Source organism: Nilaparvata lugens, chromosome 12 (assembly GCF_014356525.2).
Source record: "Nilaparvata lugens isolate BPH chromosome 12, ASM1435652v1, whole genome shotgun sequence".
In the NCBI taxonomy this organism is placed as follows: domain Eukaryota; kingdom Metazoa; phylum Arthropoda; class Insecta; order Hemiptera; family Delphacidae; genus Nilaparvata; species Nilaparvata lugens.
This window is the reverse complement of record NC_052515.1, coordinates 18,407,393-18,419,872: the sequence shown is the minus strand read 5'-3', so window position 1 is coordinate 18,419,872 and position 12,480 is coordinate 18,407,393. Positions and strand designations below refer to the sequence as shown.

The 12,480-nt window shown below is 42.0% G+C and overlaps 2 protein-coding genes across 2 annotated transcripts; both read left to right on the top strand.

The window, feature by feature from the left end:
- The first annotated feature begins 1,728 nt into the window (after window positions 1–1,728).
- Window positions 1,729–7,416, top strand: LOC120353845. Its single transcript, XM_039439048.1, has 2 exons — window positions 1,729–1,884; window positions 5,318–7,416. Coding segments are annotated over exons 1-2 (1,815 nt in total). The 5' UTR covers window positions 1,729–1,882; the 3' UTR covers window positions 7,131–7,416.
- A 3,392-nt stretch (window positions 7,417–10,808) lies between these two features.
- LOC120353844 lies at window positions 10,809–11,723 on the top strand. The gene is made up of 2 exons (XM_039439046.1): window positions 10,809–11,346; window positions 11,532–11,723. The coding sequence occupies exons 1-2, from the start codon at window positions 11,034–11,036 to the stop codon at window positions 11,585–11,587; spliced, it is 369 nt and encodes a 122-aa protein (XP_039294980.1). The 5' UTR covers window positions 10,809–11,033; the 3' UTR covers window positions 11,588–11,723.
- The last annotated feature ends 757 nt before the right edge of the window (window positions 11,724–12,480 follow it).

Here is a 12,480-nt window from a genome sequence, read left to right as displayed (position 1 = left end):
AAAAATTAAAAATTAAAAAAAAAAAATTAAAAAAAAAAAATTAAAAAAAAAAAAAAATTAAAAAAAAAATTGAAAAAAAGAAAAAAAAATTAAAAAATTAAAAAAATTAAAAAAATTAAAAAAAAAATTAAAAATTAAAAATAAAAAAAAAAAAAATTAAAAATTAAAAAAAAAAAATAAAAAAAAAAAAAAAAACACATAAAATCGGGAAAAAAGGGAAAAAAAGGGAAAAAAAGGGAAAAAAATTCCCTCCAGATCCTGAACTGGGGTATAAAAGGAGTTGTTCTACAAGGAGTGGGACATTGTGTCTTGTACAGTCGTGTCCCAATACGTATGTGTGTGCCACCAGTACGTGTGTGTGTGATTTTCATGTATTTGTTTGAAAGAAAAAATAAAAAGAAAAAAAAAAACACATAAAATCGGGAATAAATGAAAAAAAAAATGAACTCGGGGCTATGAACTCTGAACTTGGGGCTATGAACTCTGAACTTGGGGCACTGAACTCTCTGAACTTGGGGCTCTGAAAACTGAACTCTGGGCTCTGAACTCTCTGAACTTGGGGCTCTGAACTCGGGGCTCTGAACTCAGGACAAGTGGTGGTGGTGATAACCTTCCTTGTCAAAAGGTGACAATGCCACCCCTCCTTGTCAAAAGGTGACAATGCCACCCCATCATGACTCACTTCTCAATTCTTTGTTAACATTAGTATGAAGAAGTATCATATTTCGTATAATTTAAGTCTTTAAACATAAATCCTCTATGGTGTAGTGGTTAGCAAGTCAGCTCCCCAAGTTGGAGGTTCTAGGCTCGAATCCAAGGTGGTAAAGGTAAGTATTAAAGGTCAGTATCAACAGAACCAGAGGATATATTTTTTGTATGTAGTGGGTAGACTGGCCCACCACTGCCAGTCACCCCGCCACCCGCCCGCCCGCCGCCACCGGTCGCCCGGCCACCGGTCGCCCCGCCACTGGTCATCCGGCCGCCACCGATCGCCTGGCCGCCGGTTGCCCTGCCGGTTGCCCCCGCCACCGGTCGCCCAGCCGCCACTGGTCGCCCGGCCGCTGCCGGTCGCCCCGCAGGTCGCCCCACCACGGTCCCCCGGCCGCCACCAGTCACCCCACTGGTCGTCTGGCCGCCGCCGGTCGCCCCACCGGTCGCCCCACCACCGGTCGTCCGGCCGCCGCTGCCGGTCGTCCGGCCGCCGCCGCCGGTCGCCCCGGCCGCCGCCGCCGGTCGTCCGGCCGCCGCCGCCGGTCGCCCCGGCCGCCACCGGTCGCCCGGCCACCGGTCGCCCCGCAGGTCGCCCCACCACCGGTCCCCCGGCTGCCACCAGTCACCCCACTGGTCGTCTAGCCGCCGCCGGTCGCCCCACCGGTCGCCCCACCACCGGTCGTCCGGCCGCCGCCGCCGGTCGTCCGGCCGCCGCCGCCGGTCGCCCCGGCCGCCGCCGCCGGTCGTCCGGCCGCCGCCGCCGGTCGCCCCGGCCGCCACCGGTCGCCCGGCCACCGGTCGCCCCACCACCGGTCCCCCGGCCGCCACCGGTCACCCCACTGGACGGTAGGGTCATCCACTCAGTGGTCAGTCAATCACTGATCAGTCACTGTTCAGTCACTGATCAGTCACTGTTCAGTCACTGATCAGTCTGATCAGTAACTGATCAGTCACTGTTCAGTCACTGATCAGTCTGATCAGTAACTGATCAGTCACTGTTCAGTCACTGATCAGTCTGATCAGCAACTGATCAGTCACTGTTCAGTCACTGTTCAGTCACTGTTCAGTCACTGTTCAGTCAGGAGCACTCGGCACTTGGTATGGGTCCAAAATGTATAAATAGCTGAGCTCAAACTCTCAGACCTCAGTATACTGATAAACACTGACCAGTATGTATATTAGGGTGGGTCGAAAAAAATCGATATTTTTTTTCGGATCATAATACCGCGGAAAAGTTGCTAAATGGTATGACTAAAAAGGGGAAAAAATATTGAAATTATCGGATGTTATCTTCCGTTCGCGCATGAGCTCTAAAGTTTGATTAAATTTTGAAAAAAATTTATTTTTGTGGAAATTTTTAATAATTTTTTTTTTACGATATTTAATATGTAATAGTGAAAAATGTCATCTACGACACACTAATGAATTAATATAAAAATACTGGTATTGAGTTTTAACATCTTCCGTTCGCGCATGGGCTGTAAAAATAGCAAAAAAGTGTTGAAAACCTCAAAAATGTGGACTTGGGAAAAATAAATATATACAAGCTTCAACATATTATTGATGTATTATCCAATAAATACAAAGTACATATTTCACTTATGAATAGATTACATGTCTGGTAGTTTGAACTGTCTTTTATTATCAAAGGCTGGCATCGTGGACCTTGACTTAAGTGTCGTTCTTATGTACCCGTCTCGAGCTGCAGATCCGCAAACCTTAGCAGAAGCCTCGCTCACCAACTTGACGCTTCTCTCCACTGCTTGAGTATGGACTGGCATCTTCTGTGATAGGATTTCCCACTTCGGAACTTCTTCTGTTTTGATGTAGGTTTTAAGTTCATCATCAGTGACATCTTTCAATAGAGGCGGCGAAGAAAATTGACAGTTTGTCCACTCATTTAATTCCGTGTAGTCTGTTGCGGAAAAGTTTAGCTTAGGTGCCACGTACGTTCGAATTGTTTTCCTCTTTTGGTCTCTTTCTCTTGCCTTAATGATGCGGCGGAGGCCCAGTTCTCTTATATGCTTTCTGGGATCTTGAGTCATAGTAATCATAACATGTTCTGGATGCGCGAAGAACCCATTTCTCTCTATAACTGGGTCAATTACAGCTTTGAGTTCATCTTTAAGATATCTTGAGGTTTCAATAGATTGGTGCACGAGCTTAGGGCCATCAGTAAAAAGTTTGGTCTTCTTAATACAAAACCACATCGGCATATATGACTTCAGAATGAATATTACTATTTCCTGGAACTCAGCAGTTGGATTTTCTTGACTAATGTAGAGTCTTAAAGCACGGTTAGCTGTTGTTAGCCACCTGGAGTGAGACAAAGGTCCTGGATCCCTGATTGATAAATCTTTTGGGCATTCACCTGATTTAATCGCTTCTGATATTTCCAGCAAATACTTCTGATCCTTACTTAGAGTTTTTTTGTCTATCTCAGGGATTTGGCAATCAATACTTTCAAACTGCACTACTGGAAGTGTTTCACATTTGATCAATTTCTCACCAATCGGTCCTTTCAAAGAATTTGGCCCGGTCGACTTACCATCTAAATACTGAAATAAATGGCGGAAGGGTAGTTCATTAAAATGAAGAAGACAAACTGCCCATTGCAGAGGCTTACCTAAGTGTGTTTCAATACAGCGTATTATACCGTTTTTCAATCCGGTGTTAACATTGGTGCCATCACAGCCAATAACGACTAATTCGTCCAAAGAAATGTCATTGCTTGTCAAATAGGATATAATAGAGGTCGCAATATCCTCTGCACTTCCTGAATTCGGGGTCACGTGTCCCAGAAATATATTACCAGGTTCTTGTATAAGCACGTAATGTTCCTCCTTTACCACTCTTTTAAATCGTTTTGAATGTGCCTCTTGTACCACAATAGTGTCGTCTTTACGGCCATCAAAATATAGCCCAATTAGCTTATTTTCTGATATAGAACTGGACAAATCAGCCCTAACATTGTGTTTTTCTCTTCTTATTTTACACTTGTCAACTACTTGTGAATTGTCGCTATTAGTTACCATGCCAAAGTCCTGCAAAACACTTGAGGCTATTGCTGCTGTAGCACGATCGGAAACACCGTAACGATCACTAGTTAATGCAGTAGATTTAAGGTTAATCCTCATTTGCCAACCGGATTTCTTTTTTGGAGATTCAGGTATGAATTCTTGGTCACTGTCACTGCAAACGTCACTGGAGGGCAAGGATTCATCACGTTGTTCAGTTTCGGAAACTTGGACATCTACTTTTGGTTTTGAAGAGCTGGAACGAGATTTCCTCTGTAAAGATTTGGCACGTTTCTTTGTTTCATTTAAGTCCACACCTCCAATTTTGCCAATGCCTTGAGTGCGTAGTGAATAGATAAATTTCAGCTCAAGTAAAGGTATTTTTTTAAGCTTTTCACAAGTACAAGTTATTGAGCAGATACACTGGCATTGATCCGGTGTTTTATGACAGGTACATTCAAGGGCAATGGGGCATTTGCATGCCGCAATGTCAAAAAGCAAACAGCATTTTTTCTTAAAATCATCAAGGTTTCTCTTAAAGACTTCCTTGTTTTTGTCTCGAGTATGAGATTTTCTTAAACTATAATACTTGTCATGCAGTGCAGTCAACAGTTGTACTACTCTCTTATCACTTACGGCGGGAATTGATGCTCTATTGTACAAACACACTATTTTGCCAGCTACTGTATTGGCTACTTGTCCGAAACTAACTCTTTTGTTGTTTACTTTAACTGCTAAATTATACCTCTCATTCAATAAACATTGAAGAACATCCTCTCCTGTAGGGAGCTTGTTAGGCGGCAAGTCTCTTGGTGTACCGAAAAACGGACACTCGAATTCTTGTCTAGTGATCACTGTCTTTGATAATGCCATCATTCATTGCACAATTGTTCAAAAAACTACACTGAAATATGAAATTTGGAACACACACTACGCAACACATCCACCGCACTCAAGAGACAACAGCAGACTTGCGCACAAAATGGCGCGGCGGACCACTGTTTTGGCTGCTTGCAGCGGTATCACGTGACGCGGCGTGGGTCGTTGACCCGCTAGTGGCGCTGGCCTGCAGCAGAGAAGGGGGTATCGGAGCAGCGGAGAGGGCGCACACAGTAAGTTTTGTATCGCTGTGCGCGATCGAAAAACCAAGCCTAATTACGTCTGAATTTATTTTTCTTTAACTATCAGAACATGTATAATCAGATATTAGGTATTACATTATTGATATCTGTAACTATACATGAAAAGAAAATAGGGCAAAAATCTGATTTTCTTGTAATTTGGCTATATTTGGATGTCCATGCGCGAACGGAAGATGTTGAAGTGCAATACCGGTATTTTTATATTAATTTATTAGTGTGTCGTAGATGACATTTTTCAGTATTACATATAAAATATCGTAAAAAAAAAATTATTACAAATTTTCAAAAAAAATTATTTTTTTCAAAACTTTAGAGCTCATGCGCGAACGGAAGATAACATCCAATAATTTTAATATTTTTTCCTCTTTTTAGTCATACCATTTAGCAACTTTTCCGCGGTATTACGATCCGAAAAAAAAATATCAATTTTTTTCGACCCACCCTAATGTATATCAAACAAAGGAACCATAAGCCAACATTGGAGGAGGTTGCTCCTACCATATTGGAGATTGCTAGGTTGAAGCGTGAAATCAAAAGGAGGCATAAGGAAATCATGCTGGGTAGACAGATTGCAGAAGAGAAACATGTGGAACACTTCAAACCTCTAGCTGAGCCACTAGTCAACCTAGTCGAAACCTTCCAACAGATGCCAGTTCAACAACCACAACTACCTCCATCAAGAGCATCCAAGAAGCGTCCCAGGTATCTGAAGCCTAGAATAAAAATGCACTCCAGGTATGTGAAGGGTAGGCAGAGACAATCCAAGCCAGAGTTGTTATCATCAGAACATCGTCCTTTCTCAACAGCATCAACACACCACACATATCCTACTCCACCAACAACACCATTTGTTGAAGATGCCACATATACAAGGCATGGACTTACTGGTGCAAGTAAAGCAAAACATAAGCTCCAACTCTCCAGCATTGATGAAGAGTCACCAACATTTGAATCATATGGAACTGGAGAAGTTTCAAGTCCAATGGCAGGCACCTCAGGAGTTGGACGGCAACTATGGAAAGCAGGAAAGCAGGCATTTGAAGAGGATGAGGGTGAGGAGTATAATATGAGTAGAGGATATGATGATAGCAGTGATGAGGAGCTGTCTGGAGATGGACAGGATGATGATAAGAATGTTGAACAATTATTGAATGAAAGTCATGGTACAACAGTTCAGAATATCCTTGATCAAACTGATCTAGCTGGAAAACAGGTAGCTGATTACATTAGAGGATCATTGAGCAAGGACAATGACGATTTTGATGACACTTTTGGGCTAAGAGTGAGAGACAATGCTTACTACCTGGGCAATAAGTATTTAACTTTTGGAGAGAATGGTGATGAAATTGTGCTGACTGACCCTGTAGATCAGAAAGAAAAGACCTTCACAGCTACATTGGGACTTTGTGAGTTGATTTTTAAGAAGAATCCGAATCGTGTATTAGTTGAATCTGCTGACAGACAGGCCTATGGAGAAATATTGAACTGGACCAGTGTGTACAGACAGAACAATGATCCAAGAGGTGAGATTGTTAACTACAACAAAGCCAAGTATAAGAATACAATCAAACGCCTTTTGGATGATAGCAGAGATGGTGGTCAAAGACATTCTGAGAGACAAGTGACTGGGAGAGGATCTATTGCTCCAAGGCGTGATTTTAGTAAGGAGAAAAGTCAGAAGATCTATAGAGGAAGAGGTGTTCTGTCAGCTATCAAGGGAGCTGCTGGTACAATAGTTAATAAGGCAATCGACATTCTACCAGTTGAACTTCATATCCCTGGCTATCAATACTGTGGACCAGGAACAAAACTTCAGAAGCGATTAGCACAAGGTGATCCAGGAATCAACAAACTTGATCAGGCTTGTAAGGAGCATGATATTGCCTATTCCAAGAGTGGTGATACAGCAAGCAGAGCAGTAGCAGACAGCATCTTGGCAGAGAGAGCCTGGGACAGAGTGAGATCTGATGATGCGGGGGTGTTGGAAAAAGCTGCAGCACTAGCAGTCACCAACATTATGAAGGCTAAGGCAAAATTTGGGGGAGGTATGAAAAGATCACTGAAGGAAGTCAGCAGGGTGGTTGAGAAGGGGAAGAAACAAAAGATTCAACCATCAAAGAAAAAATCAATGAAAGGAGGTCGAGGTCTTTACTTGAGACATCAGAAACCAAAGGTTGGTACAGGTCTTTACTTGAGACAGCAGAGATCAAAGGTCGGTCAAGGTCTTTACTTGAGAAAGCAGAGAACAGCAACACCTTAGACATTATATTGAGGTACAATCAAAATCATAATGCTATACAAATATGTATATATATTGGATACATAGCAGATTAGATTCATTGTGCTGGAATCATCTGTGGAGAATAGACATTTTGTCGATCAACTGTGTATCTAGAACAATAGAGAAGATGGTACTCCTATTCTCAAAGTGGGCCGACTATGGTGAGTCAAATTTACCATCAATCTCCCCATTTGATCTGAAGATGGTTGAGGATCATGTAGAAGATGAGGAAGAGGAAACTGATATGGAGGAGGACAATGAGATAGAGGTGGAAGAGGAAGAGGAGGAAGAGGAAGAGGAGGAGGAGGAGGAGGAGGAGGAAGAGGAGGAGGAGGAAGAGGAAGAGGAGCAGAAAGAGGAAAAGGAGGATGATGTAGTGGTGAGAAATACCACCTATACTTTTGACTCGAAGGAGCATCAATTACCTGAAGGAAAGAGATTGTGAGGTGATTCAACATCAATGACAGGGTATCGTCTCTAACTGAAACAGTGTTCTAGAGGTATCACTGAATATCATCCGAAGACTATCAGACAACATAGAAGACTTGCCAAGGACTAGTGCTGGAAAAGGAGTCTACAAGGAAAAGGAATCTACGACATCACCTGCTTGACATGGACCAAGGAGAAACATCATGGATACATCACTTTTCTGCATACTCAATATGATAAACAACTTGGATTTTGGAACAGAGATATACCTGCTTGTAGTAAACTTTTCAATGAAATGGATGTTGAATTGATCAATAAATAGCTAATTGTATTCCAAACTGTTTACTTATTACCTACCATCTCCTTAGATATAGTTTAGCTATAAGTATATTCTGAGTGCCACTGACTGCGCACTGAATGCTCATGCTCAGCCGGCGGGACAATTGCCAGTCGCAGCAGGTCGACTGTTGGTGGCGGTCGGACGACCGGTGAGGCGACCGGTGGGGCGACCGGTGGCCAGGCGACCGGCGGCGGCCGGACGACAGCGGCCGGGGGACGGTGGTGGGGCGACCTGCGGGGCGACCGGCAGCGGCCGGGCGACCAGTGGCGGCTGGGCGACCGGTGGCGGGGGCAACTGGCAGGGCAACCGGCGGCCAGGCGATCGGTGGCGGCCGGATGACCAGTGGCGGGGCGACCGGTTTTTTTGTTTTTTTTTTAATTTTTTTTTTTTTTTTTAATTTTTTTTTTTTTATTTTTTTTCTAATTTTTAATTTTTTTTTTAATTTTTAATTTTTTTTTTAATTTTTTTAATTTTTTTTTTTTTTAATTTTTAATTTTTAGGTCTGGTTGACCTAGATGACCTTGAGGTGGGTGTGGTTGACCTGGATGACCTTGAGGTAGGTGTGGTTGACCTAGATGACCTTGAGGTGGGTGTGGTTGACCTAGATGACCTTGAGGTTAGGGTGGTTGACCTGGATGACCTTGAGGTTAGGGTGGTTGACCTGGATGACCTTGAGGTTAGGGTGGTTGACCTGGATGACCTTGAGGTTAGGGTGGTTGACCTGGATGACCTTGAGGTTAGGGTGGTTGACCTGGATGACCTTGAGGTTAGGGTGGTTGACCTGGATGACCTTGAGGCGCCTGGATGACCTTGAGATAAAGGCCGGTTCTGGGGCACTTGTGCCCCAGAACCGGCCTTTTTATACTACTGAAGAGTCGAGGTAAAAGAGAACTGAGCAGCTCACCACAGAACTCATTTCATGCGAATAAAAAGCATCAAAAAGTATTGAACTCGGAGGAGTCTGTACAATTATTGAAGCAGGATTCATTGGAAGAGGACAGCATGAGGAAAACACAGTCAAAAACTCAATGACTGAATAGAGAAACATTAAATGTCGTATTCTGGAATATTAACGGCCTAAATAATTTGAATAGAAATCTTTTTTGTTTCGATATTGATATTTTATTTATTTGTGAAACCTGGTCAAGCTTGTCATACTTCCCAATGTCAGGTGAGTGGTCTGATTATATTCCATATTGTATTGGAGCGATCAGGGAAAAAAGCATGGGAAGAGCTAGTGGAGGTTTGCTAGCTCTTGTAAATAAAAATAGAAGCCTTCAGAATATCAAGCTACTGATTTCCTGTGAATGGTGGCTTTTCCTATATTTCTGTTTGGATGGATCACCAACTATAATTGGTATGATCTATAGAAGACCTTCTTTTGATTGTGTCGAATTTCTAGATCTCCTGACATCGGACATATTAGATTTGCAGAAGAAATACAGTGATAGTAAGATCATTATTGGTGGAGATTTTAATTGCCGAGTAGGCAATAAGAACCAGTTAGAAAAATACATTTTTGAATGTACAAATTTGTATGATATAAGAGAATCACAAGACAGTGTTTCTAATGATAATGGCAATCGCTTCCTTTTGGCAATGGAAGATAATGGATTTATTTTAGTTAATGGAAGAGCACCCAGCGATAGGCAAGGGAAATTTACTTATGTTAGTTCAGTTGGAAAAAGTGTAATTGATCTAGTGTGGTGTAACATGGCTACAGTGGAAAACATATCTCATCTACAAGTATTGGAATGTGAGACTCTATCAGATCACTTCCCAGTGGTTCTCAAATTGAATAGAATTGAAGCTTCAGCAAAAGCGAATAGGATTGCACCCAATAAAATAAAAAAGATATTGTACAACCCAACTTCAGCCTATTATTTTAACCAGAAAATGATGTTCAGCAACAGATTATCAATAGACTTTTCACAGACTACTATTGATGAGCAGTATCAAAACCTATGTAGTGCAGTATATGAAGCAGCAGAGCAAGTAGGCATGAAGAAAGATTTTTCTGTGATTAGGATGAAGAAAGTTTCAAAGCCCTGGTTTGATGAAGATTGTGCAGATGCGAAGAAAAACTTCGGTTTGTCTCTCAGAGCTTGCAGAAAGACAGGATTCACGGAAGAGAAAACCAAGAATTATCTTGTAGCCAAGCAACTATACAAAAGCATTTGCAAGAGAAGGAAAGCAATCTTTTATAGGAAGCATGTGATCGTTTAAGTAATTCAAGCAGCTCAGTCACATTTTGGAGAGAAATTAGCAAGTTCAGAACAAGGGTCACTTCTGATAATCCGATAAAAATCAATGAATGGTTCGAATTCTTGACCAATATTTACCCACCAAGATGCTATGTAAATATTGTATTCCATGGCGTTACACACTGTCAGATGGATGCATACATTAAAACTGAAGAGATCTTGCACTGCATCAACAGAAGTAAGAATGGAAAATCCCCTGGACCAGACATGATACCAAATGATATTTACAAGGACCTCCCACCCAATTGGATCTTATACATAGAAGTTCTGTTCAATAAAATTATGGATCGAGAGGAATTACCTGCGGCCTGGTCAGAAATGCTAATCAGCCTACTTCATAAAAAGGGTGACTCCCTTGACCCTAGAAATTACAGATCAATCGCTCTGGTTAATTGCCTGACAAAATTTTTCACATATATTAACAATGGTAGAATTGAATTGTGGGCAGAGAGCCTCAACCTCATACCTGAAACCCAAGCAGGATTTAGAAAAGGAAGAGGATGCCTTGATAATGTCTATGTATGCCTGTCAGCTGTACAGTTTCAACTGCGACTGCCAAAGAGGAGAGTGTATGCTGTCGTGGTGGATTTCCAGAGAGCATTTGATTCGATCTCGCATAGCCTGCTGTGGGAGAAACTTTTCAGATTGGGTGTGAGTGCAAAACTACTGAGAATCATCCAAAAACTGTACAAATTTGCCTCTCTGGAAGTGAAGATTCAGGGTGAGCTTTCAGATGAGATAGGAATTACTGAAGGAGTACTTCAGGGTGAAACGCTCAGACCACTATTGTTCATTTTGTTCTTGGCTGACATCGACGATTTACTCCATGACATACTCCATGATTTCAAGATGAAGCTCAGAGTTCAAGATCTTGAGAGGTGCAATGGATCTGCTTCGCTCCTCTTTGACGTCCCGAGAGGAGTTGATGATTCTGAGGCTGCTTACTTCGGTCTTAATCTGCCTTTTCACTGTATCAGGCTGATGATACAGCTGCGACTTGCCACGAGACGACAATTCAACCTCACAAGTAGGGGCAACATCCATAAGATCAGAGCCGATCAGTTGTGTTCCATCTGCAACTTGCAACAGCTGGAGTCAGTCGAGCACGTGCTATTCTCATGCCCACAGTATGCAGCACCGCGAGCATGGCTCATTGGCAGAGTTCCGGCATTTGAGGAACTGGATCCTAGCCTCGTGATCCGCAATCACGCCACACTAACCACGCGAGATATGAAGATCTTATCGACTTTTGTGGAGCAGTGCTTGAAAATTCGCTCATTCTGTTTGAACGAGTAAGATGTGGATTTGACTGTCTAAAGTACCAACAATGATTTGAGGAACTATGATTTTTTTCTTTTGATTGTACTGTGATGAGTGTGATATCCATGAAATTTTTCATTTAAGACATTATTGTCATGAACTCTTTAGATTAGTATGTGATCTATATTTTCTGTAATGATTTGTTTGCTTTTGTAATTGAATTTTGTAAATAATGCCAACCTGCTATAGGATAATTTCCTAAAAAGCAACTGTACTAAATAAATAAATAAATAGTTCTGTGAACAGTAGACCTCACGCAGTATTCTCATCCGCAAGTACTTGATTGGAACTATAGACCTTATGAAAATACAGCAATAGACTGGCTTCTCCACACATCTGAGTAATCACTTGTCAGCTGATTTATGATGAATAATTCTATAGTATGATTTTTACTCTAATATTGATGTATGAACGAGGCTCCTTTTTCCTTTTATATTATCCTTGAAATGCAAAATTTCCAAAAACCTTGAATATACGTCAACGAGCAATTAAAAAAGGAACATACCTGTCAAATTTCATGAAAATCTATTACCGCGTTTCGCCGTAAATGCGCAACATATAAACATTAGGAGAGATGCCAAACCGTCCACTTGAATCTTAGATCTCACTTTGCTCGGTTAATAATTGATTATTTCAAACGAGAATGAACAGTTAGTATTACATCAATAAACCTGTATCAGCTACCGTCTATAGATGGCATTGACAAGACAGAGGATCGGCAACGTTGTTTTAATATCTTTCTTCACTGCTATTATAACGTGGACCTCACTATAGTTCACACATTGACCCAGTGGTTGATCCATTCGCTGGCCCAGCGTGATCTTGGCCGCGTTGGTCTTGACATCCGCACTGCAATGTGACCAGTGTCCAACCACGGTCAGTGGTAGCCAGCTTTGGCAAGCGCTCGCTACACGGAGCGCCGTATTCAAAATGGCAAATTGAAAATGGAGTTGGAGGTTGAAAATATTAACTAGAA